A 24,446-nucleotide genomic window follows, 5' to 3' on the forward strand; every position below is an offset into this window, starting at 1 on the left:
ATTCTATATCACTTCTTTCTTGTTATTGGTTTAATTTCATTTCTTTCTGACAAGACAACCATGTCACCACTGCCAGTCTGCCTGCCCATTTGATTGGGCATGTATCCTTTAATATTTTAGTTCCCAGCCCTGACCCATTTGTAGCCATATCTTTATGATATCCTGAGCATTGTGGCTGCAAATTTCAATCTATGCTACAGCTCACTTATCTTGTTTCGTATACTGCATGTGTTTAAGTATGAAACCCTCAATCCTGCGTTGACCACTCCATTTCTGAATGTCAGCAAATGTAGCCTTTATTGACATTGAGATTGTGTGTACAATCCTGTGACACACAACATAGTCCCTTGTCATACTTGTTATTTGCATGGACAAGTAATCCAGCAGGATGCTAAACTGAACTGGACCTTTCTATAACTGGTCAAGTTTTTTTTTGCTTTTTGTGCAGCCAGTTGTAGAGAGAGATGACTTAAATGATTCTTGATCGGCTAACCTGAATTTCCGAATGGTTTTCCAATTATGAAGACTGAAAGTGTACAGTTAACGGATTAAGCACATGGCCATTATTGATTTAATTAAAGTTACGATGATTTTTGGCCAATCTGGTGCCTTTGATGGATTACTTGTTTTTTTACTGTACTTCTGTCAGTCAAAATTAAGAAGCTTGTTTTCATATTTTTTTTGGATTCTTGTCTAGCCTCTTCATTTCCTTTGAAAGAGCAGCATCAAAGCCTGGTTCACACAGAGCATCCTGGTTGATTTTTGTCAGGCCATTTGGTGCATAGAGAGTAAGTGGGGAATAAAAGTTGTGAACAGCATAATCTGCTACCCCAGTACTTTAAGGGGAAGCTATGGTGTAGTTGCAATGTCACTGGACTAGTATTATAGAACATGGTTCCAATCCCACTAATTTGCCCATTAGAATCCTAGAAAGTGAAATTTTCCACACCCATTGGTTCTTCGTTGTCTATTTTGGAAGTAAAATCTTCATAAAAATAACTCCAATAATGTGGAGTCTAGTTTTGTCAAGCAGGATTTCTTTTTCACAAATCAACATTGACTCTACACAACTTTGCCATTCTTTTCTAAGTATCTAGTCATCACATCCTTTATAATAGATTGTAACCTTTTGTGTACAAAGTGCATCAGTGTTTGCCAGTTTAAATTTGCTGTATGGTTGCATATGTTAAACACTGGCCTGTCTGAAATTTCCATTCATAGATATTGGCACCAAACAAGTGACCATTGGCTAGTTATTTCAAGTTTTTGCGCAGTTTTCCACTTGACTGGGATTATTAGTCACTTTAATGTGGCAACTTCTCTTCCATTGTCTTTTTGGAGGCTAATTTTTCATTCGGATGCCACCCTTATTTGAAAACTAATGTCATCAATTACATACGGAACATAAATCGTTTTTTCGCTTTTAAGCACATTGTAAATGCCAAAGACAGATGTCTAAACCTTAATTCTAGCAACATACAGCAGGAGGCTAAATAATGGATAAAATGTCATCATTTTGCAACAATATTGACTCAGAAATGCCAAGTGGATGACCCATCTTGGCCTCCACTGAAGGTCCCCAGCAGCAGCGATACCTTTCTTCAGCCAATTTGACTCACTCCATTTGATATCAAGGAACAACTTGAGGCACTGGATACTGCAAAAGCTATTGGCCCTCACAACCCAACAACAGCACGAAAGACGGCAGTTCCAGAGTTTGCTGTTCTCCAAGCTGACCTGTTCCAGTATAGCTAATATTTACTCGACAGTATGGAAAATAACACACACATGGCCTGTGCACAAAGGCTGGATGAATCTGACTTGACCAATTGTTGCTCCATCAGCCTACTCTTGATCATCAGTAGAGTGATTTGCTATAAAATAACTTCACTAACACGCAGTTGGGTTCTGCCAGGGCCACTCAGCTCCTGACTTCTTTATAACCTTGTTCACATTTGAACCATGAGCTGAATTTCACAGGTTGACTGCACCTAACATCACCGCTGTGTTTGAGTGTGGCATCGAAGAACCACAGTAAATCTGGAGTCAGGGAGAATCAGGAATAATCTCCATTGGTTGAAATCATATCTGACACAATGGGAATGGTTATGGTTGTTGGACATCAGCCATCTCAACTTCAGGATATCTCTTGTAGGGGTTTTTCAAGACATAGCCCTTGGCCCAACTACCTTCAGCTACTTCATCTCTCAATCTGAAAGTCAGAGGTGGGAAATTTCCTGATGATTACACAAGTTTCAATAATTTGTGACTTCCCAGATACCAAAGCAATCCATGACCAATGCTGTATACCTGGATAATTTGCAAATTTGGGCTGACAAGTGGAAAGTAGTATTTGTGCTATCTAAGTGCCAGGCAATGGCCATCTCCAGCAAGAGAGAATCTAACCACCCCCCCCCCCCCCTTGCCTTTCAATGTATTACCATCATTAAATCACCCACACTCAATATCCTGAGGATCACCATTGACCAGAAACTGAACTGGATTAGCCATCTAAGTACAGTGGCTATAAGAGCTGGTCAAAGACTAGAAGCATAGCAGCAAGTACCTGGCCTCCTTGACTACCCAAATCCAGTCCAGTACTTACAAGGCCTGAGTCAAGAGTGTGATGGAATACTCCCCACCTGTGTACATGGTGCATCTCCAGCACACTCAAGAAACTTGGCATTGTCTAGGATGAAGCAACCCACTTGACTGACACCACATACACCAACATCCACTCCCTCAGCCATTAGTACACACAGTTGCTACTGAGTATTATCTACATATTGCACTTCAGAAATTGACCAATGATGCTTTGGACAGTACCTTCCAAAGCACTGACGTTGCCACCTAGAAGAACAAGGGCAGTAGATACATGGGAACACCACTGTCAGCAAGTTCCCCTTCAAACCACTCTCCACCCAGACTTGGAAATGTACTGATGTCACTGGATCGAAATCCTAAAACTCCTTACTCAACAGAATGATGGATCTGCCTTCAGCAAATGGATGCATTAATACTAGAAGGCAGCTCATCACCACCCTATCTTCAGTGCAACTAGGAATAGACAATAAATGCTAGCCCAGCCAGCTATGCCCATATCCACGAGTAAATAAGAAAACACCCTACATTAACTGACTTTTTTTTTGAAAGAGCAAGGTGACTCATGTAGTAAATTAAAAGAAGTCAGTACTATCCTCAGAGATAATGGGAACTGCAGATGCTGGAGAATTCCAAGATAATAAAATGTGAGGCTGGATGAACACAGCAGGCCAAGCAGCATCTCAGAAGCACAAAAGCTGACGTTTCGGGCCTAGACCCTTCATCAGAGAGCTATCCTCAAGCCAGTTATCTGCTTTGAATAAAAATAACTCTAAAGCAAGTAACTGACGTGAAGACGTGCAAATTCCTTTTCAATTGAATTTGGCATGGCAGAATTTAAATGTTCAGTATTTTGGAGCTGGTAGACACCCATTGGATCCAAGACTGTCATTAAATAAAATTAGATTCTAAAATCTTGTTCTTAAATGTACACCGTGTAAACCCTCTACAATTAGCCAGAATACTATTGGGTGATTTTGTACTTAGATGTTAGTCTTTGACAACACAACCAGAATATTCAAAAGCCCAAAGGACAAAAATAGAGTCAAGAGTGAGCCCTTTTAAAGATTCTGCTTCTAATCTATGCAAAATTGTGAGCCTAGATTATTGAAGATCAGTGGTTCAGTGCCTGTGACTTTGTGTACTGTTGGTGTAGTAAAGCTTGCTATTTTCCTATTTGTCTTAATTGGTGTTCTAAAAATTGAAATTCAGGAGAGTAAGCAGAAGAGTTGCAGTAGTTCTGTTTACATTCTTACTTTACACCATAATGTAATTTCTAATAAGAATCAAAACTTGGAGCACACATGAAAAGCCTGTTAATGGGTCGGTAATTAATGTAAAAACTGCATAACTCAAGGAGCCTGGAGATTGTAATTATAAAATGTCCCACTGTTCCATTTCGCCCATCCCTCAGGTTCTTGCTTTCCATTGCTATACATGTGACAGTTGGTGATTTATGTGAAAGTAAAACACCACATTGTGTGCATTTCACAAGAACCATAAATATGAGAAAAATGTAAAAGATTTTGCATTTAACCTGTCAAGCTTGTTTTGTATTTCAAGTTAGTCATATCTGCATTTTAGAAGTTTTTAACATTGATACAAGGTATAGACTTATAAACAGATGTGCATGGATTATCTATGGTATTCGAATATGAAATCACAACAAATTTCTCAAAATGTAATTATTTTTTCATTTCCTAATCCAGTACTTGTGAATACATTTCACTGCCACAATTCCAGAAATCATTCCAACTCATCTGCAAATTCTCATATTAGCAAAAGAAATTCTAATATTCCTTGATAAGTAAGACCGAGAGAAAAATAGCAGACTGTTAGCTAGTAGTTACTAAAAGACTTCTTGAATGAAAACAATATTCTTCAGAAAACTTACAAATGCATTTTATCACGTTAACAAGTGGTACTAAATATTACAGAGTCGGCAATTGGAGTATGAATCTGGGACCAGTGAGGAGCACAGCCTTAACAAGGAAGCTCGTAAATGGGCAACACGTGTTGCACGAGAACATAAAACAATCATTCATAGTCAAAGGGTAAGTGAAAAATGTATATAATCTATTTGAATTGAATCAGCTTGACTATGTTCTTTTTTTGAATGTACCATAACTCATGGGTAAAATGACTTTTACAAGAAAGGATCAAAATTAAAGTTCACTTACATTAATTTGTTTAACTAGTTTCTGTGTACACAGTTCCATGAAATTAACCTTAGCAATAAGGCCACGTTCTGGGAACAAAGCACACATCATCTGCTAAAGCCTTTTCCCAAATGAAGTGAGTAAGTCATATGATGTTAGGAATACACATCATATTGGAAGTGTACTTGTTTTTCATCCAACTTTTGATGAAACAAGCTTGCATATTTGGCCAAATTCATTTCTGTTGTATTAATCAAACGATTTATTTTTCAATTTATAGACATTGGACGATCTAAAGACTCATGGAACTGTGGTCTCAGAGCAAGGGCGAATCGAATTGGAACAAAAAGTAGAAGAGACAAGAGAAACTATCCGAAAAGCTGAGGTAAGAAATGCGTGATCGTGGGATACTGCATGAACTTTTGAAAAAGAATAAAGCAGATGAATTAGTGAACCTATTCCCTTGTTCCTATGCCAAATCCCATAAACGCAAAGAATGAGGATGGGTTATGTTATTTTTCTGAATTATATTAGTGTTGATATGCATATGTTTATGTCGTTTACTTACAAATTCTCTAGATAGATTATATTTGGTTTGTTACCTTAATTTTTTGCCCATGACAACTAGCATGTAAGCTTTATTTTGCTTATGGAAATGCATTACTTTATGAATATTCTGGAGTATTTTGGGGGTTTCAGGGAAACATTGCTTTGGATAGTCCTGTAGAACAATCACTGACTGCAAAGTAAATGAAATCAATGCAGCAGTTCTTAAAATAATGGACCACAGTGCTTGCAATTAAAACACATGAATGCATACATCAAATGCATGTATCATCCAGATACAGAGTCCTTAGTATTATCCTTTTAGACTTTTTGTAATCTCCAGCCCTATTGATTGACTTACTCTTAAATTTATACTCTCTTGTCCCTTCCTGTCATGGTTGCTTATCATTCTCTGTACCTTTTATTCTTTTGTCTCACCTGTTGCTTTACTGCATCAAATTTTATCCCTTGTGCCTCCCACGATTTAATATAAAATGCTGTCTACTTGCCTGGTTCACAAGAACATCGGCCCCAGCACAGTCAGGTAGATACTATCCCAGTGATACTCATCCCACTTTCCTTGGTACTGGTGTGAGTACTCCATGAAGCACAACCCTTTTCATCCGCATCCAGCTTTAAGCAATGTTGAGTCCCAGTTAAGTTGGTACAGGTTGTTCCTGGGATGCATTTCTCAGAAAAGTACATTCTTTGGTTCACTTTTCAATTGTAATTTGGTGAAGCTTCAGATGATAACAGGTTACAGCTTATGAAAATAATGACTTATGATTTTCAACTTTCAGTGTTGGGGAATTGCTGAAGAAATCAGTAGGGAAATTGATGTTAATAGTCATAAACTCAGGCTATTGGTGGGAAGATTTCTTCCTTATTAAAAGATTAAAAAATAACACATGGCCCTACACCAATCTTGCATACATCGCAATGTTTACTGAACAATGTTAGTAGCAATATTAGTAGCAAGCTGTAAACAGACAAATGGGAATCCAAAAGATTGTCTCGAATAGACAGAATGCAAACATTTGTTATTTTAAAGTTTGAAGAACTTTACCAAATTTTGATATTGTGATATTAACATGATTCAATTAAAGTGTGGTAGTTTGATGATGGCCACATTTGCTGGGGTAGTGAAGAAAATAGATTTGAAAATTTTAAAAGTCTTAAGAAAGGGGAAACAATCTAAATACTGTCATGTTATTTGATGTATCATTAAGTTATTCATTACTCATACAGCTGTACAACATGGAAACAGACCCTTCGGTCCAACTCATTCATGCAGTCCAGAAAACCTAAGTTGATGTAGTCCCATTTGGCCCATATTGCTCTAAACCATTCCTATTCCTAGACCCATTCAGATGCATTTTAAATGTTGTGATTTTATGTTGTAATTGTACCAGCCTCCTCCTTCCTCTGGCAGCTAATTCCATACATGTACCACCCTCTGAGAGAAAAGACTGCCCCTTAGGTTCCTTTTATATCTTTCCCCTCTCACTTTAAACCTATGTCCCCTATTTTTGGGCTCTCCCACCTCAGGGGAAAGACCCTGCCTATTTACCCCATTCATGATCCTCAATTTTATAAATCTCTGTGAGGTCACCCTTCAGCCTCTGTCCCAATCTGTTCAGCCTCTCCCTATAGCTCAAACCCTCCAACCCTGGCAACATCCTTGCAAGTCATTTCCAAACCCTTTCAAGTTTTACAACACCCTTCCTATAGCAGGGAGACTGGAGTTGCACACAATATGCCAAAAGTGGCTGAACTAATGCCCAGTACATCTGCAAGATGACCTCCCAATGCCTGTACTGAGTGCACTGGCCAATAAAGACAAGTATGCCAGACACCACCTTCACTGTCCTATCTACCTGCGACTCCACTTTCAAGGAACTATGAACCTGCACTCCAAGGTCTTTGTTCAGCAACACTCCCCAGGACCTTACTAATAAGTGTATACATCCTGCCCTGATCTGCCTTTCCAAAATACAGCAATTATTTAAACTTATCTAAATTAACCTCCATCTGCCACTCCTCAGCCCACTGGCCCATCTGATCACAATCTTGTTGTATTGAGATAGCCTCGTTTCCTGAACATTTTAAGAACGTTTGTCTTTAATCCTCTTCTCATTTAAAGCTTTGCAAAACCCATAGCCTGATGCAAAGGATAGACCTTATACCAAGTGGTGATTTCTTTTGCAAATTAATTATCTGAGAACACCAGTAATCAGATTGAGCACTGTGGGTACACTATATGATTTAATTGCCCAGTAAAATGATGCCAGAAAATGCATTTATGATCACTTACATTATTTAGCTGGCAACTGTTAATCAATCACAAAATAGTTGGCTGTTAAGTTGCCTTCATCTGTACTGAAATTATGTTTATGAATTAATAAAAATGTTTCATACTTCACTTATCTATACATCTGTCCATATTGTCTTGGTTTGTTTTATCACCATCTGTATGGCTGCTTTGTAGTTAGCGTCAGCTTAACATTTAGCTGTAATGAATGGTGGTTGTTGTAAATAGCTATTGCATTTAGCCGTAATGTTTCATTAAATGCATCAGAGCAAATGTGTATATCAGGAAAGGTGTGTTTAGTAGGTTAGATCTTTTACAAGCTGTTGAAATTTTTAGGGTATTATCTTAAAGCCCTGTCTTTCCCAACAAGTAAGGGTAAGAGTCAAGCTTAATTCTACATCAAAAGAGTGCAAGTATGAGGCACAAACGTAAACTTTGCAGCCTGTTGACCCTACTCAACCAACTAACAATGTCATGGTTGATCTGATTGTGGCTTTGACTCTACTTCCTTTCCTGTCCCACGTAACCTCACATGTCAAGCAAAAATCTGTCAAACTTAACTGTGAATATATTAATGATCCAGTTTTTACTGCTGGTTGGGAAAAATAATTCCAAATACTAAAGACTCACTGACAGAAGAAATTACTATTCACCATCATCATGAATGAAAAACTCATTACTTTGCAACTGTGGCCTCAAGTTTTAAATTCAAGCATGAGTGAAAGCATCCTCTCAACATTTCACCTGTCAAGCCCCATCAGGGTCTTTTGTGCTTTGTTAAAATCACATCATCCTTCTGTACTCCAGGCATAGGTCTAACCTGTTCAATCTTCCCTCATAAGGCAAAACCCTTATCCCAGGCATTAGCCCAGTGAACCTCCTCTAAACTGTTTCAAATGTAAGTAAGTCCCACCTCAAATAAGGTGTCCAGGACTCTACACAATATTCTATGTATTGTCTCACCAATATCTTGTACAATTTTTAGCAAGATTTTGCTACTTTTTTTATTGTGTTCCCTTTGCAATAAAAGTCAATATTCAATTTTCCTTCCTCATACTTATACCTTCTGCTTTACTTGCATGTTGGTATTTAGTGACACATGTACAAGAACACCCATGTCCTAAAACAATCTGTATTTTTTCTCCATTTACATATTATTCTATTTTTCTGTTCTTCCTGCCAAAGTGGACTACATTCATAGAATGATAGAATACAGAAGAGGGTCTTTTACCGATGGGATTTGATGGGCCAAAGCTACTCTAAAGCTACACCAGTCCCACTTGCCTGAAATTGGCCTATGTCATTAAATGTCATAAGATCATAAGATATAGGAGCATTATTAGGTCTTTTGGCACACAGAGTCTGCTCCACCATTGATCATGACTGATTCCTCTCAACCCCATTCTCCTGTCTTCTTCCTGTAACCTTTATCCCCTAACTAATCAAGAACCTACCTATCTCTGTCCAAAATACACTCAGTGCCTTGAACTCCATAGCTTTCTGCTGTAGTGACTTCTGCAGATTTACTCCGTCTAGCGGAAGAAATTCCTCCTCATCTTGGTTATGAAATTTAAAGTGCTCATCCAAATACTTTTTAAAGGTTTGAGGTTTCTTGCCTTAACTAACTTTCCAGGCAGCCTATTCCAGATTCCCACCACCCTTGGAAGAAAGAAATTTTCCTTAAATTCATTCTAATCTTCCCGTCTTTCATCCCTAAATTCTGCCGCCATGTTATTGACCCTTTTAAAGAAAACTGTTGTTTTCTATCCAAGCTGTCCATTACCCTCATAATTTTACACACTTCAATTGGGACCACTATCAGCCTTCTCTGCTGTAAAGAAAAGGATCCGACAAGACCTGTCCTTCATAGCTAAACTCTTCCACCTCAGTCAGCATCCTGGTGAATCTCGTCAGCACCCCCTACAGTGCAATTTCATCCTTCCTATAATACAATGACCAGAACTGCACATAACATTCCTGCTGTGGCCGAACCAAAGTTTTGTACAGCTCCAACATAACCTATGTGTTCTTAAATTATGGCATGACTGATTAAAGGCATGTGTCCCTTTAAGACTTCTTAGCTACTGTATTAATCTGTGGACAAGCGCTGCAAAATCCCTTTGATCCTGTCAGCTTCCTAGGTACCTACCATTCATTGATTACTCCCTTGTCTTGTTACTCTTTCCAAAGTGCACCACCTCAAACCTATCAGGGTTAAATTCCATCTGCTACTCATCTGTCCATCTGACCAGTCCATCTGTGTCCTCCTTGTACCTAAGACCTTCTTTGTGACAAGCACTTGGCCAATCTTCATGCCACCCACAAACTTCTTTATCATCCCTTCCTGCCATATTTACTTCTATATAATTTATATAAATCACAATCAATGAAGCACCCTACACTGATCCCTGTGTTGTGCCACTGAACACCAGCCTCTAGATGCACAAACAGCCTTCTACTGGCATTCTCTGCCTCATATCACTGTAAATTTTGAAGCTATATTGCCAAATTACTCTAGATCCCATGTAATTTTTCCTTCTTCGAAAAGGTCCCACATGGGAGACTGATAAAGGCAAGCATCCCTCTGACAAAGCAGTACTGACTAGCCCTGATTAAACCTTGCCTCACCAAATGGAGATTAATTCTTTCCTTTACAATTTTCTCCAGTGGTTTTCCTTCTGTTGATGTGAGACACACTGGCTTGTAATTCCATGGTTTATCTCTGCCAAACTATTGAAAAATGGAACTATGTTACCTGTCCTCCAGTCCTTGGGCACCCACCCTGTGTGTAGAGATTTCCTCCCTAATATCCCACAATAGCCTCCAATACAAATCATCCAGATCTGAGGATTTGTCCACTGTCAAGCCTACCAAAACCTCCAATATCTTCTCACTCGCTAAGTCAAACTGCTCAAGATCCTCACAGTCTGTAATGGCCCCTACTCTTTCCCTGGCTATCCTCTTTCCTTTGGTATTCTTATTCCTGGGCTTCTTCCTAACCTTACCTACTAGTGCTTATTCATGCCCCCTTTTATTTTACTGTCCTAATTGCTTTCATGTGTTTCACTCTCTCCCCAGTCACACTTTCTACATTAGGGCCTCCACTGATTTGCCCCCTTTGTACTTTATAAAAGCCTCTCTTTTTTTTCTTATCCAGTCTTGATTATTCTTAGATGACCAGGGTTCTGTATGCTTGTTGTTCCTCTATTTCTTCCAAAAGGGTGCTAGGCCTGTACTTTGTACTTTAGAACATTCCACCTCTCTTGGTGCCTACCCTGCCTACTGTGTTGTGGGTGCTATCACTGAAATGCTGTCCGACTGTCACCTTGAATACCTGTCTGGCTTTATTCTCCAGAATTGGGTCCAGCACAGTGCCATCCTTGATTTGGACCTTCTACATAGTGATATAAAAGACACTCCTGAACACATTTCCTGAAATCTGTCCCTTCTAGATCTTTTAGACCATGATTTTTCCAATTAAAGTTTGGGAAGGTGAAATCCCCTAATATAATTGCCCAATTATTGTTTTTACACACTTAAATGAATTGTCTACATATCTGTCCCATTTACTGTTTAGGATCTATAATGCACTCCCTGCAGTGTTACTGCCCTCTTTTTATTCTCAACTCTACCCACAAAGCCTCATTTGAAGACTCTTTGTTATTGACTCTCCTTGTTGGAGCCACTGATTCCTGAATTAATAATGTGACACCAATTCCTCTTTTACACCCTCCACTGTCCTGCCTATAGTTTCAGTACCCTGGAATGTTGAGTTGCTAGTCCTGTCCTTCCCTCAATCATGCCTCTGTGATGGCAACTACATCACAGTTCCTTGTGCCAATCCAAGCACTGGCAACCTCCTCATTTTGTTTCTGCTGCAGACCGCCCCATTTATATAGGTCCCACCTTGTCTATCTGCTTGATCTACCAAAAATGTTTATCCAATCACTTAACCCACCTAAACCCTTTTGTACGTGTTTTAATAATCTTCCTCGGAACTCGATTTCTAGCTATTTTCAGCAAAGTTGGCTCAGTGCATCCTGTCACTTCATCCAAGCTGTTAACGTAGATTAGTAATTAAATGAGCTGAATCTGTTGGTAGTGATTCTGACGTCCAGCTTGGATTTTAGATCACTGAATGTTGTAACAGGGAAGAAAGAAAGGAATGAGGCAACAGCAAAAGAAACACTGCTGATGCTGGGAATTTGAAACAAAGACTGAAAAGTGTGTAAACAGTTGGCAGGTCAGTGAACGTCTCCTGCATCACAGAAAACACTACTTATTAGACACCAAGATAACAATATGTGAAGCTGGATGAATTCAGCAGGCTCTTAGGAGCACAAAGATGCTGATTGGCCTGCTGTGCTCATCCAGCTCCACACTTTGTTATCTCGAATTCTCCAGCATCTGCAGTTCCCATTATCTCAGATACACTTGTTAGACACCCCCTGGAGTGTATTGTAGATAGCAACATGTATTTAGAGAAGAGGAAAGAACTCATTGCAGGAGAAGTACTATAAAATATTTAAATAGAAATCAGAATGGATAAATGGCAGGAATGGCATATAATGAGATAATAGGAAACATGATGACAGAAATAAATTAAGAGTACGTAAAAGACACTGAGTATGCATGAGTAGGTGAGGAGAAGGGGTACCAGTAGACGGAGTATAAGCGCAAAACAAAAACAGAACAAGTTCCAGTAGCCTTCAAAAAGAAAAAGACACATTTACACCAAAAGTGCAGATAATCTCCAGGCAAAGTTTTACCGTAGAGGTTCCCCAGTCTAAACACAAGTCTGTTCTTCCCAAAAATCTCAGCATCAAAATATCCCATTATCTGATGAAAAGAAAATACAGACTTCAGTTTAGATTTGCAGGACGCCTACTACTGAGAAAGGAAGCACCATGCAGACTTTTAATTTCCTGCTGAGCATTCATAGAATTCCTACAGTGTAGAGCAGGCCATTTGACCCATCACGTCCATGCCAACGTCTATAGAGAATCCCACCCAGACTCTCATACCTACCCGATCCTTATGACCCTGCAGTTCTTGTGGTAATGCAACTTGCTTGCATGTCCCAGATAGTGTGGGCCATTTAGCATGGCATTCTACCTAACCTCCACATCTACAGACTGTGGGAGGAAACTGGAGTACCTTGAGAAAACCCAAACAGACATTGGGAGAATGAGTAAATTCCATACAGTCACTCGAGGGTGGAATCGAACCCAGGCCCCTGGCACCTTGAGACAGCAGTGCTAACCACTGACCCACAATGCTGCCTGTGGCTGGCAGAATGAGACTGTACTTTCAAACATTAATATTTTTTAAAGTGGTAATCTAACTGTATCTGATCAGCGTAGAGCAGATCACAGAGTGAACTAAAAATGAGCATTCTACTTGGAAGGGTATACGAGAAAAGTACCATCCCATCCAGAAAGATTAGACAATGGTTTTGCAGGAAATATTCAGTAAAAGAAAGCAGATATTTTATAATAATTTGAAGAGGAAAATAGATTGTTAAAGACTGCAATATCTTTGATATCGTATTGCAGTTGGTTGATGATTAAGGCTCCCATCTACAACGATGGAAGCGAATCCTAAAGTGACGAAATCTTAGCAGCTGTTATGGGTGGTGTGTTTTGGACCTGATCTGTTGGAGGCAATGAAATTGGGAGAAAGGAATGGAGTCCTTTTAGGAAGCAGAAAAGAAAGAACTATAATCCAGAGATAATGGGAACTGCAGATGCTGGAGAATCCGAGATAACAAAGTGTGGAGCTGGGTGAACACAGCAGACCAAGCAGTATCTTAGGAGCACAAAAGCTGATGTTTCGGGCCTAGACCCTTCATCAGAAAACTATAATCCAGAAAGATGTAAATTTAGAATAGATGTTGTTAATAAACCCTTCCCCAGACAGTAAAGAATTCAAAGTGGACACTACAAAACTACAGAATAGCTTGAATTTTAGAGCATAATTCATTAAATTCTCTATCAGATGGAAGCAAGAAATTTCAGCAACACAATCATAATGCATAGGTAAACGTGATCAAACAAAATAGTTGCAACAATGGGCCATTTGGTTAAGCCTGCTCCACCATGTAATAATGTGGCTGTTGTAATTGTGTCCTCAGCCCCACTTTTCTGCCGTTTTAAAAAACAAATTCTTGTATGAAAAATTAACATTGCTGTAATTGTGTACTGACTTTGCATTTCTGGTACAAGTATATGTAATATCAAGTTTTATGCACTTTTCAAAAAAAAATCCCCTCCATTTTCTGTTCTTGCGATCAGAATAAATAACTTCACACTTTCTGTTAAACTGTATTGCCAATTTTACCCTCACTTACTTAATCTGTCACTATATTTTTTTCACCCTTTTATTGTGTATTCTTCACAGCTTGGACTCGCACCTAGCTTTGTATTGTCAGAACACTTGAATACATCATTACAAACAAACACCGAAACTGCTGGAGACACCCAGCAAATCTGGCTGCATCCATGGAGAGAGAAAGAGTTAATATTTGAGTCTGGTGTGACTCTTTTTCAGAAAAGGGTGGCACAGTGTTTCAGTGATTAGCACTGCTACCTCACTGTGCCAGGAACCTGGGTTCAGTTCCAGCCTTGGGTTCCTGTATGAGTAGAGTTTGCATGTTCTCACCGTCCAAAGATGTGCAGGCTAGGTAGATTAGCCATGGGTAATGCGGAGTTACAGGGACAGGGTAGCGGGAATGGGTCAGGGTGGGATGCTCTTTGGAGAGGTGGAATGGCCTGCTTCCACACTGTAAGGATTCTATGATTCCACTTAGATCAAATGGACTGCAGCAGATCAAGAAGGTAGCTCACAACCATCTTCTGGGTATTTAGGGATGGGCAATAAATTGCAGCCCAGTCAGTAAACCCCCATGAATGAATGATTGAAAAAAAAGCAGTTCTAAAGAAGAGTTGCACCAAACTGAAAACATTAACTCTGTTTCTCCACAGATGCTGCCAAACATGCTTGGTTTCTGAGCATCTCCCGTATTTATTTCAGATTTCCAACATCTGCACGAATGCATGTAATTTACTTTTTTATTCAAATGTACTATTGCTCTGTTTGTCTGAATCAGTAGTACAGATTGGAAATAGCTGGACCCTGACACTAATGCTTATAGCAATCTGTTAGTTATATCCTGCCAACTCGAAAACGCCTCGCTTATCCCCATGTTCACATTGTCCATTGCCTAATCCGTGGTAATATACTCACCCCCACCTACAATAGCTTGAATATCTTGTGACACCTTGTCAAATTCAAATAAGCAGCATCACCTGGCTCGTCTTTATCCACCGTAATAGTTGTACCCTAAAAAACTAATAAATTTGTCAAACCTAATTACCCTTTTGTTAAATCATGGTCACTGTCTGAGCATACTATGACTTCCCCAGTACACTGTTAAGATTTCCTTAGGATTAGATTGTGTATTTACTTGATGACTGATGTCAGACTAACTAATTTAATATTCCTGGTTTTCTTCCTATTTGCTTTCTTAAATAGTGGTGTTTCATTTGCTGGCTTCCAATTTTCTGGGACTGTGCTAGATTCTGGAGAAATCTGGCGGGAGAAAGTTAGCTAGCATATCCATTATCTCTGCAGCTAATGAGGGTATAGGCAATCTAATACAAAGGAATTACTTACAAATGTGCAAAATAGAAACAGAAGTAGACCATTCAACCCCTGAAGCCTACACCATGTTTCAGTAAGACCATGGTTGGTCTGTTTGTGTTTCACTTTCTATGTTCCTGTCTTAACTCTGTAACCATTGATTCCCTGTCTAACTGAAATCTATCCACTTCAATCTTTAAATATTGAATTACCCCATTTCCACCACCTTCTGAAGTCAAGAGCCCCAGTTTCTCTCAACCCTCAAAAAGAAAAAAAAACTCATCTTTGTCTCGAAAAGGTAACCTTCAATTTTTAAACAGTGTGTCCTGGTCCTGGACTGCCACACAAGAGGAAACATCCTTTCCATATTCACCTTGTCAGGATCATTCAGAATCTTATACACATCAATCAAACCACCTCACACTCTCTTTTAAACTCCAATGGAAACAAGCCCACCTTGTCCAATTTACCCTCATGACAACTTGCTCATGGGCTTCTGTAATACATTTCCATCATTCCTTAAAAATGGAGGCCAAATAGCGTTGAGTATTTTGCAATGTGGTCTCTCAAGTGCAATGTATAACTCAAACCTGACATCCTTTCTTTTAATGTTTCATCCTTCCCGCAATAAAAGGTAGCATTCTATTAGCCTTGTCAATTACATGTACCTGCATGCTAACCTTTTGTGATTCATGCACCAGAGCTCCTAAATTCCTCTACTTCTCATAAGTCTGCAGAAATTCTCCATTTAAGTAATATTCTGCTTTTCTATTTCTCCAACCAAAGTGAACAACTTCCCATTTTCCCACATTAAACTCTATCTGCCAGATTTTTGCCCACTCACTTTATCTATATCCGACTGCAACCTTATGACTTCAACACAACATGCTTTTCACGATAATGACTGTGAATTTAGCTGCTATACCTTTATTCCCTTCATAAGTCATCGATATAAATGGTAAAAGGTGAGGCTCTAGGACAAACCCATGCAGGATTTCATTTGTTACATCCTGCCTACCCGTTTATGCATACGTTTACATTTGTGCCAGCCGGTCACCCTTGAACCAGGCTAGTATGTTACCCCTATACTAAAAGCAGTAACCTTATCAAATGTCTTCTGCAAGTAACAATCAAAGATGATTGTCGTAGTCACCATAGTCAAGACTGGCTATATATTCCAGATTTATTAATTGTGTTTAAATTCCAGTGGCTGTTGTGGAATGATCTGAACTTTGCTTTCCACAGCATTCGTCTAGGCCTCTGTACTATTAGACCAGGGACATTACTTGCATTTAACAATCAATTTGTCAATTTTTTAGATCTTTAGACTTCCTTTAATACATTTCGCCTCTGAATATCAATTTCTTTAAGCTCCTCTCTTTTACAATGTTACCCTCTATCTCTGACATTTAATTTGTTTTTCCCACTACTTGTTTATTTCCCACCATGTCTTTTACCCAATCTACCTGAGGTACTTGTACTCGGATATATGAGTAATTGAGCACGTTCGCATTAAAATTGCTTGTCTGGACTATGGTATGTAGTTCTCAAATTTATATGGTGTTTGTTTGTATTATTATTTTTTCTAGAAGACTTTTTAACTATTATATGATTTATTAGTCCTGTTTCATATTCAACCCTGATCTAAAAAAGCATTAATTCTGGGGTAGTTCCACAGAGTGGTTCTAAGAAACTATTTGATTAAGTACAGAATTCTGTATATCCTAAGATGGAAAATTAATAAAGACTGAGACTTTCTTTGTGAAGGAATTGCATGATGAATATTACATGTTAGTATCATCTTTGAAACTACACTAATTAGTATCAGTTCTGAAGAAAGGTTATTGAACCCGAAACACAAATTCTAATCTCTTTGCACAGATGCTGCCAGACCTGTTCAGATTTTCCAGCAATTTCTGTTCTTGTTTCTGATTTCCAGCATCCACAGTTCTTTGTGTTTTTATCATTTTTGAAATTTGCATTTAAAACAAATGCATGTGACTATTGGTTTCTTATGTGAGGATTTTTCTTTTTACAAAATGTCAGGTTACGGAATCTTAAGTCTCTTCAGCTGAGTGTGATTTGCATTGTATTTTGAGTTCTTTTTGCTATGAGTCTGAACAGATTTGCTAGCAATATGTTACCAAATTCATCTTATGAGCCACCTACCCTGCCCCTACGGTATCTCTCACAACCGATTCCAGCCCCATCTTAGCACATATCATAATTGCACAGCATTTCCTCAGTTCAATTTCCAGACTTCAGTAATAAATTCCCAAATATTTTATTTTCAGACTGTTAAGTTAAAGGCTGAAGCACGACTGGAGCTACTGAGACAGATTGGGGTTGCTGTGGATACATGGTTGAAAAGTGCCATGAATCAAGTAATGGAGGAATTGGAAAATGAGCGCTGGGCAAGCCTCCCTCCGCTCCCAAACAACGAATCTGTGCATTTGGTAAGACTTTAACTTCTATGTTGATGACATCCATCTCTGCTTCAATGTCACTGTCTGTAAGCTGTCAGGTGTTTTGAGTATACTCCTCTGATTATGAGCTTTTCTGGCAAAGCTAACTTTGTCGCTCATTCCTAACTGCTGTTGAATGGACCATGTTGTCAAGACGACAGTACATCACCTCTGTGATTTGCTAGGGTTAGACTTGGTGGGTAATTTAGAGAGGTACTGGTTGAGCAGAAATTTCTTCCAAGTAAATATTTAGAAGGTTTACCATCCCTGGCCATTGACACAATCACTCTCCCTGGCAGCTATCTGAAATCAAACTTGACTGTCTGTAGTCTTGGTGAAATGATTATCCCACCATCACCATAATTTGCCCAGTGTTGCCATAGTGATAATGCCAACACTGTCAGCTCATCTTCAACTGAAACTCCTATTTTTGTTACCTCTAGACTTTACTATTCCAATATCATCTTGGCCAGCCTCCTTTCTTCCACCCTCCATAAACTTAAGCTTTTCCAAAATCCTGTTGTCTGAATCCAACTTTTATCACTCCGCTGATCACTCCATTTACATCAACTCTGTTCATGCTGTCATCCATATTTTCAAAAGTCTTCATGGCCTTACCATTCTCTATCTTTGTAGCATTCACAAATCCCATAATTTTTATTGCCTTGTGATAATGTATGTTATTGAGGAAGTGTTGGAACAAAGAACAAAGGAAAATTACAGCACAGGAACAGGCCCTTCGGCCCTCCAAGCCTGCGCCAATCCAGATCCTCTATCTAAACCTGTTGTATATTTTCCAAGGATCTGTATCCCTCTGCTCCCTGCCCATTCATGTATCTGTCTAGATACATCATAAATGATGCTATCATGCCCGCCTCTACCACCTCTGCTAGCAACGTGTTCTAGGCACCCACGACCCTCTGCGTGAAGAACTTTCCATGCATATCTCCCTTAAACTTTTCCCCTCTCACCTTTGAAGTCATGACCTCTAGTGAGTCCCCCACTCTGGGGGAAAATGCTTCTTGCTATCCACCCTATCTGTACCTCTTATGATTTTGTAGACCTCAATCAAGTCCTCCCTCAACCTCTGTCTTTCTAATGTAAATGATCCTAATCCACTCAATCTCTCTTCATAGCTAGCACTCTCCATACCAGGCAACATCCTGGTGAACCTCCTCTGCACCCTCTCCAAAGCATCCACGTCCTTTTGGTAATGTGGCAACCAGAACTGTACGCAGTATTCCAAATGTGGTCAAACCAAAGTCCTATACATCAGTAACACAACTTGCCAACTCTTGTACTCAGTACCCCGTCCGATGAATGAAAACATGCCAAATGCCGTCTTGACCGCTTTCTCGACCTGCGTTTGCCACCTTCAGAGTACAATGGACCTGAACACCCAGATCTCTCTGTGCATCAGTTTTCCCCAGGGCTTTTCCACTTACCATATAGTATATAATAAAGGGTGTAATAACGGAGCACTTCGAAATTCATAATGCAATTAAGCAGAGCCAGCCTTGCTTCATGAAGGGGAAATCATGCCTGATAAATTTGCTAGAACTCTTTGAGGAGGTAACAAACAGGTTAATTAAAAGGGAAGCAGTATGCAAAATGTGTTTGGATTTCAAAAGACATTTGATAAGGTACCATACATTAGGCTACTCTGTAAGAGCCTGTGGTGTTGGGGGTAGTAATTTAACATGGCTAGAGGACATAGATTTGAATGCCACCATGGCAGATGGTGAAATTAAAAGTCTAATGGCAAATATTGCCAATTGTTCTAAAAACCCATGTGTCTCAGTAATATCTTTTACGGAAGATCCTTACCTATCCTTACCTGGTCTGGCCTACATGTGTTCAAGACTCCCCATTATGTAGTTGACTGTTTGGTACCTGATGAAATGGCCTATCTAGCAAGCCACTCAGTTCAAAGAAATTCCTGGACCAACAGGGAATTCCTAACAAAAGCACACAGAAAAGCCACACACACTGGCCAAGTACTGAATTTCAACAGCAACCTGCCCTAACACGCACAAAGTTGCGTGAAACCTCTATTTAAACAGGCAATAACACACAATAGCAACACAGAACTATGCCAAAACGAAGAGGAGTACCTCCTACAAGTATTCAAGGACAACGGATACCCACAAAACTGGGTCAGAAGATGCCTATTACATGAATGACACCAGGAAGGTATTACACGTACCAACACACTTATCATGCTACCTTACATCAAGGGCACATTGGAACTGACCACAAGACTCCGATGACCACTGGGCACTAGAGTAGTACACAAATCCACATCAACCATATGCCAACTACTAACCCGAATCAAAGACCCATTACCCACTATGGACAGGACCAACGTAATATGCAAGATCCCCTGCAAAGACTGTGGCAAACATTACATTGGACAGACAGAAAGAAAATTAGCCGCAAGAGTACACGAACATCAACTGGCAACATAAAGACACGACCAATACTCACTCATCTCCATCCACATGGATAAGGAAAACCACCAGTTTGATTGGGACAGGCCAAGCAAAGACAAGCATGGGAATTCCTAGAGGCCTCTTTCTGCACTAAGAAGGCCGTCAACAAACACGTACGTCTAGTCCCTGTATCTACACTCCACTGCGAAGGAAAACCAAAAGTGAGGTAACCCAGCTCAGTGTACACCAGAGTTTAAATAACAGATGGGAAACACAACAGCACTTCATCAGAAACTGCACTGATGTTGTTGTTACCCAGCAGGATAATGAAACGTCTGTGGAACAACAAACCAGCTCGGCCAGCTAACCAACTGCAAGAAATTATGGATAGGTAGGCAGTAAACACTGGCTACGGATAGGTGGTGGGCAGGGTGGTGAGGGGTTTATGTTTCTACATGAGAAAGGTGAGGGATGACCTGATAGAGATCTTCAAAATAATGGAAGTGTTCCATAGGATAGCAACATAGGGGTATTGTAGGAATGTCAAAATATGAGACCCAAATTATAAGATGAATAATCCTGTAGTGAATTCAAGAAAAAACAAGTTTGTAACACAAAGAATGTGTAATACTCGACAAGCAGTATTTGAGGCAAGTATAAAAATGCATTTCAGAAAAAGATAGATAAGTACATGAGATGGCAATTAATAAAAAGCTAGAGTGATAAGATTCAATGTAGAAGAGTTGAAGAAGAGTTTGTACAGAGCATAAATACTGCCATAGAAAATTGAATGCTGGCAAGGGAGCTTTAGGGAGTCTGGGCACATGAGCCAATATTGGCCGATTGGCCATCCTGATCCGTTATAGCTTCTGACTTCTGTAAATATCACATCATTTCATTTTTCTGTATTTTTGATTTTGGGAAAAGAACGGTTTTACAATCAAGAATTATCAAAGGAATTGCTGCACTTTTACTCTCAAGTTGCTGAAACTCATGCTGGCACTGCTGCTTTATTCAAGCAATGTGGAGACTGTGGACAGGTCAGTATGGGGGGCAGTACGTTTGAAGTAAAATACAGCTATCAACAGGCTGCTGAATAGTTTATAGCGTTGCATATAACACAGGCCATCAGCCTAACAACGACTATCTGATTGTTCAGCAACCCAGGAACCAGCTGTAGGTGTGCCCAAATACTGGCAGAAATCTTTGGACTATTGCAAAGGGTAGGTGGTGTGGCTTTTTCTCCAGTAAAATATCTAAAACCTGAAAAATCCATATTTTGTCACTAGTTGCTGCGAGCTGTGGCCTTTAACCCGTAACTAAAAATCTTTGTAGTTAATATACCAATTGCCAAAGACTCCTGTGCAGAAGTGAAAGGGAACATGGCGAAAAGAGTTGGTAGAACAGAAAATTCTGCCATGTGGAAGGATCACTTTAGTGAACTCTTTGAACTGGGGCCATTGAAGTGATTTGCCAGTTTATTTCATTCCCCCCCCCCCCCACCCATAATACCCAGATATTTATTTCTGTGCGTCTGGTATGGGGTTTTTAGAAGGGTGTTAGATTTGTAATTTGTAAAGATATTGATATTTTTAATCAACCTGGCCAGTGGTGTTGTGACAGACCTAAGGAGCATATGGGACTTGAACTAGGCCTTCTGGCTTAGAGTTGGGGACACTACCACTGTGCCACAAGAGCCCTACCACTAGAGTTACATTTTGACAGTTTATAGTTGTTTGTTTGTAGCCAGAAAGTATGTATTTGTGATAAATAGCATTTCTTATACAATACAGAAACCTGGTCCGTATCTTGCAACCTGTGGCAATCTGACAGGTATGCTGGGGTCTTTGTGTACTTTTGATAAAATTGTAAACTTTTGTGATGACTCGAGGAATAACATGCTCGATTTCTAGTACACTACCGCAGTCAGGCATACAAGTTGCATTCTTTGCTGTCAGCGACTTCCCATTATCAACTAGTTGATGATGTTATTCAGGACAGTGCATTACTTATTTGGCAGCAGTCTCACCTCCAAATCAGAAGTGTTCTTTCCATTCCGAGGGTCAAAACCAAGGTTAAAACTCCAGTATAGTACTCAGAGAATTCTGTTCTGTCGGAAGGCAATATCTTTTGGATGAGGTATTGAACCAAAGCTGCGTCTTTCCTCTCAAGTAGAGTAATAGACTGTATGGTATATAATGTTTTTAAAGATCCAGGGTTAACAAATGTAACTAAGACAAATCTTGGTGTCATTTTTGGGACCTTCTATGCCAAACAATGAGTTTTCTATGTTCAAAATACTTCAACACACATCAGAAATGCTTCTTGACATTGTGATAGGCAATTTATCAAAGCAAGTTCTTTTTTTTTGTTGTCTTTTGTGCTGGTAATAAACTTTAATTTTTCAGATGTGGTCAACTGGAGCCATATAGGCCAAGCAACAGTTTCCTTGCAGTCAGTTTGCAAGTTCTGTCGGAGATGGCTTAAACTAAGTTGTCAGAAGGTTGCAACCAGAGTCTAACATTACAGAGGGAAAACAAGATGCACAAAGAATTGGAAAAGACAGATAGCCCTAGGGTTAACAAAAAAAAGTATGATGTTAGAAAAGGGTCTGAGAAATAGGGAATGCAATCGTGTTTAAGTTAGGTTTATAGCACAAATAAGTGAATGCAGTATTATCAGTAAGGTTTGATGAACTATAGGCAAGGATAAAGATATGACAATAGCTGACACCTGGCATGAAAGAAAGGGCAGAACTAGGTACTAATTTTATCAGAATACACGGTGCTTGGGTAAGATAGAGGAAAATTGGATAGATTGAAGTATTGAATAAGGAGTAATAGGGTGCTAGAGGAAGAGAATCAGAGAGGAGCCGATGGCAGGATCTTATTGTTTAAAGTTAAGAGAAAATAGAGATACGATTACACTGCCGGATGTATTCTGTAGGCTGTAATTAATGATAAAGATGTACAAGAACATATTTGCAAACAAATTGCTTAGAATCTGGAATGTATTATCTGGTGTAGCATAATGAAGGCAGATTCAATTGTGGCTTTCAAAAAGGAATTGTTTAATTATCTTAATTTGCAGGAGGATGGAACTAGCAAAGTTAGTGAGAGCTGACATTGACATGATGGATCGGATGGTCTTCTTTTGTGCTGTAACCTTTTTATGATTCATGTGTTCTAGCACATACAGAAATAAGACCTGAAGTGAGCTCAAAAGGGGCCCACAGACATGTTGTAAGTTGCATAATTGTGCAGTTTTATTAAATAAGTTTGCCCTTTGCATTATATTTAATATGACATTTATGCTTGTTTCATTGAAACATATATGTATATTTAATGATGAGCTAAAAACATCTGTCTGCAAATTCTAGAGATAATATGTTTATTCTGTCTAGAGATTTCAAATTTTTCATCTTTAACTTGACAAATAATGCAGTTTTCTGGGTTTCTGACTCAAGTGGAGATGTATCAACTAATTTCTGTTATTTTAAATTGTTACAGCTTTATCTTTAGTTATGGCATCTGCCAGAAGTGCAACAGTTTGTTTGGAACAAAAGCAAATACTAATATCAGACACTTGGATTTGTTTAGCAACACAGCGGAAATCTAATTGGAATAAATAATCTTTTATTGTACAGAACAAATTTTATTAGGGTAGAAGAGAACTTGCTGGACTGGAGAATGATCAAGCAAAACCAAACATTGTTCCTTTCACAACAATGCTATCCTATTGGTCAAAACTGATAACGACTGTGGAGTTAAAACCTGGTAATTAATTAATCATCTCAGCATGGGCCTCACTTACAAGATTACAGCTTCTGAATTTAAAAATGATAATTCAAAATTCTATCTATTCCACTTTCACTTTTTTTGCTACTGATACAGAGGTTCAATAGGTATACTTTAATTGGATACGAAAATTGTGCATTTTTATTGGGCAAGCTTAACAAATTGTCAAGTATTTGGTGTAGGAATTGCATTTTTCTGGCTTGTGACTCCCAGTAGTTTTTGTTTTCTTTTAATATGATATTTTCTTTAAAATATTCTTCAAAAAGCTGTTCAATTGGAAAGAATTGTCAACCCATGTTCCTGATGGTCATAGATTTGTTGTTGCATTGACAAGTCACAGTCGTGTCCTGTGTCGACAGTACATGCTGCTGCCACTGTACACTTGTCATTGGAGGGAGTGACAATGTCTGTTTAAGGTGATAAATTAGGTGCTGTCAGGCAACCTGTTTTCCATGGGATGGTGGAGAATATTCAGTTACACTACTCGTAGAAGG

At 39.1% G+C, this 24,446-nt stretch overlaps 1 protein-coding gene across 6 annotated transcripts in view; it reads left to right on the top strand.

The window, feature by feature from the left end:
* Positions 1-24,446, top strand: part of LOC125453699 (F-BAR and double SH3 domains protein 2-like) — a 238,588-nt gene that overhangs the window by 158,028 nt on the left and 56,114 nt on the right. For all 6 annotated transcript variants that reach the window (XM_048533585.2, XM_048533589.2, XM_048533586.2 and 3 more), the window contains 3 exons: positions 4,539-4,655; positions 5,041-5,145; positions 17,553-17,714. In XM_048533585.2, the coding sequence (XP_048389542.1) occupies positions 4,539-4,655; positions 5,041-5,145; positions 17,553-17,714 (384 nt within the window). The remainder of the gene's footprint in view (positions 1-4,538; positions 4,656-5,040; positions 5,146-17,552; positions 17,715-24,446) is intronic.

Source organism: Stegostoma tigrinum, chromosome 6 (assembly GCF_030684315.1).
Source record: "Stegostoma tigrinum isolate sSteTig4 chromosome 6, sSteTig4.hap1, whole genome shotgun sequence".
Taxonomy (NCBI): Eukaryota; Metazoa; Chordata; class Chondrichthyes; order Orectolobiformes; family Stegostomatidae; genus Stegostoma; species Stegostoma tigrinum.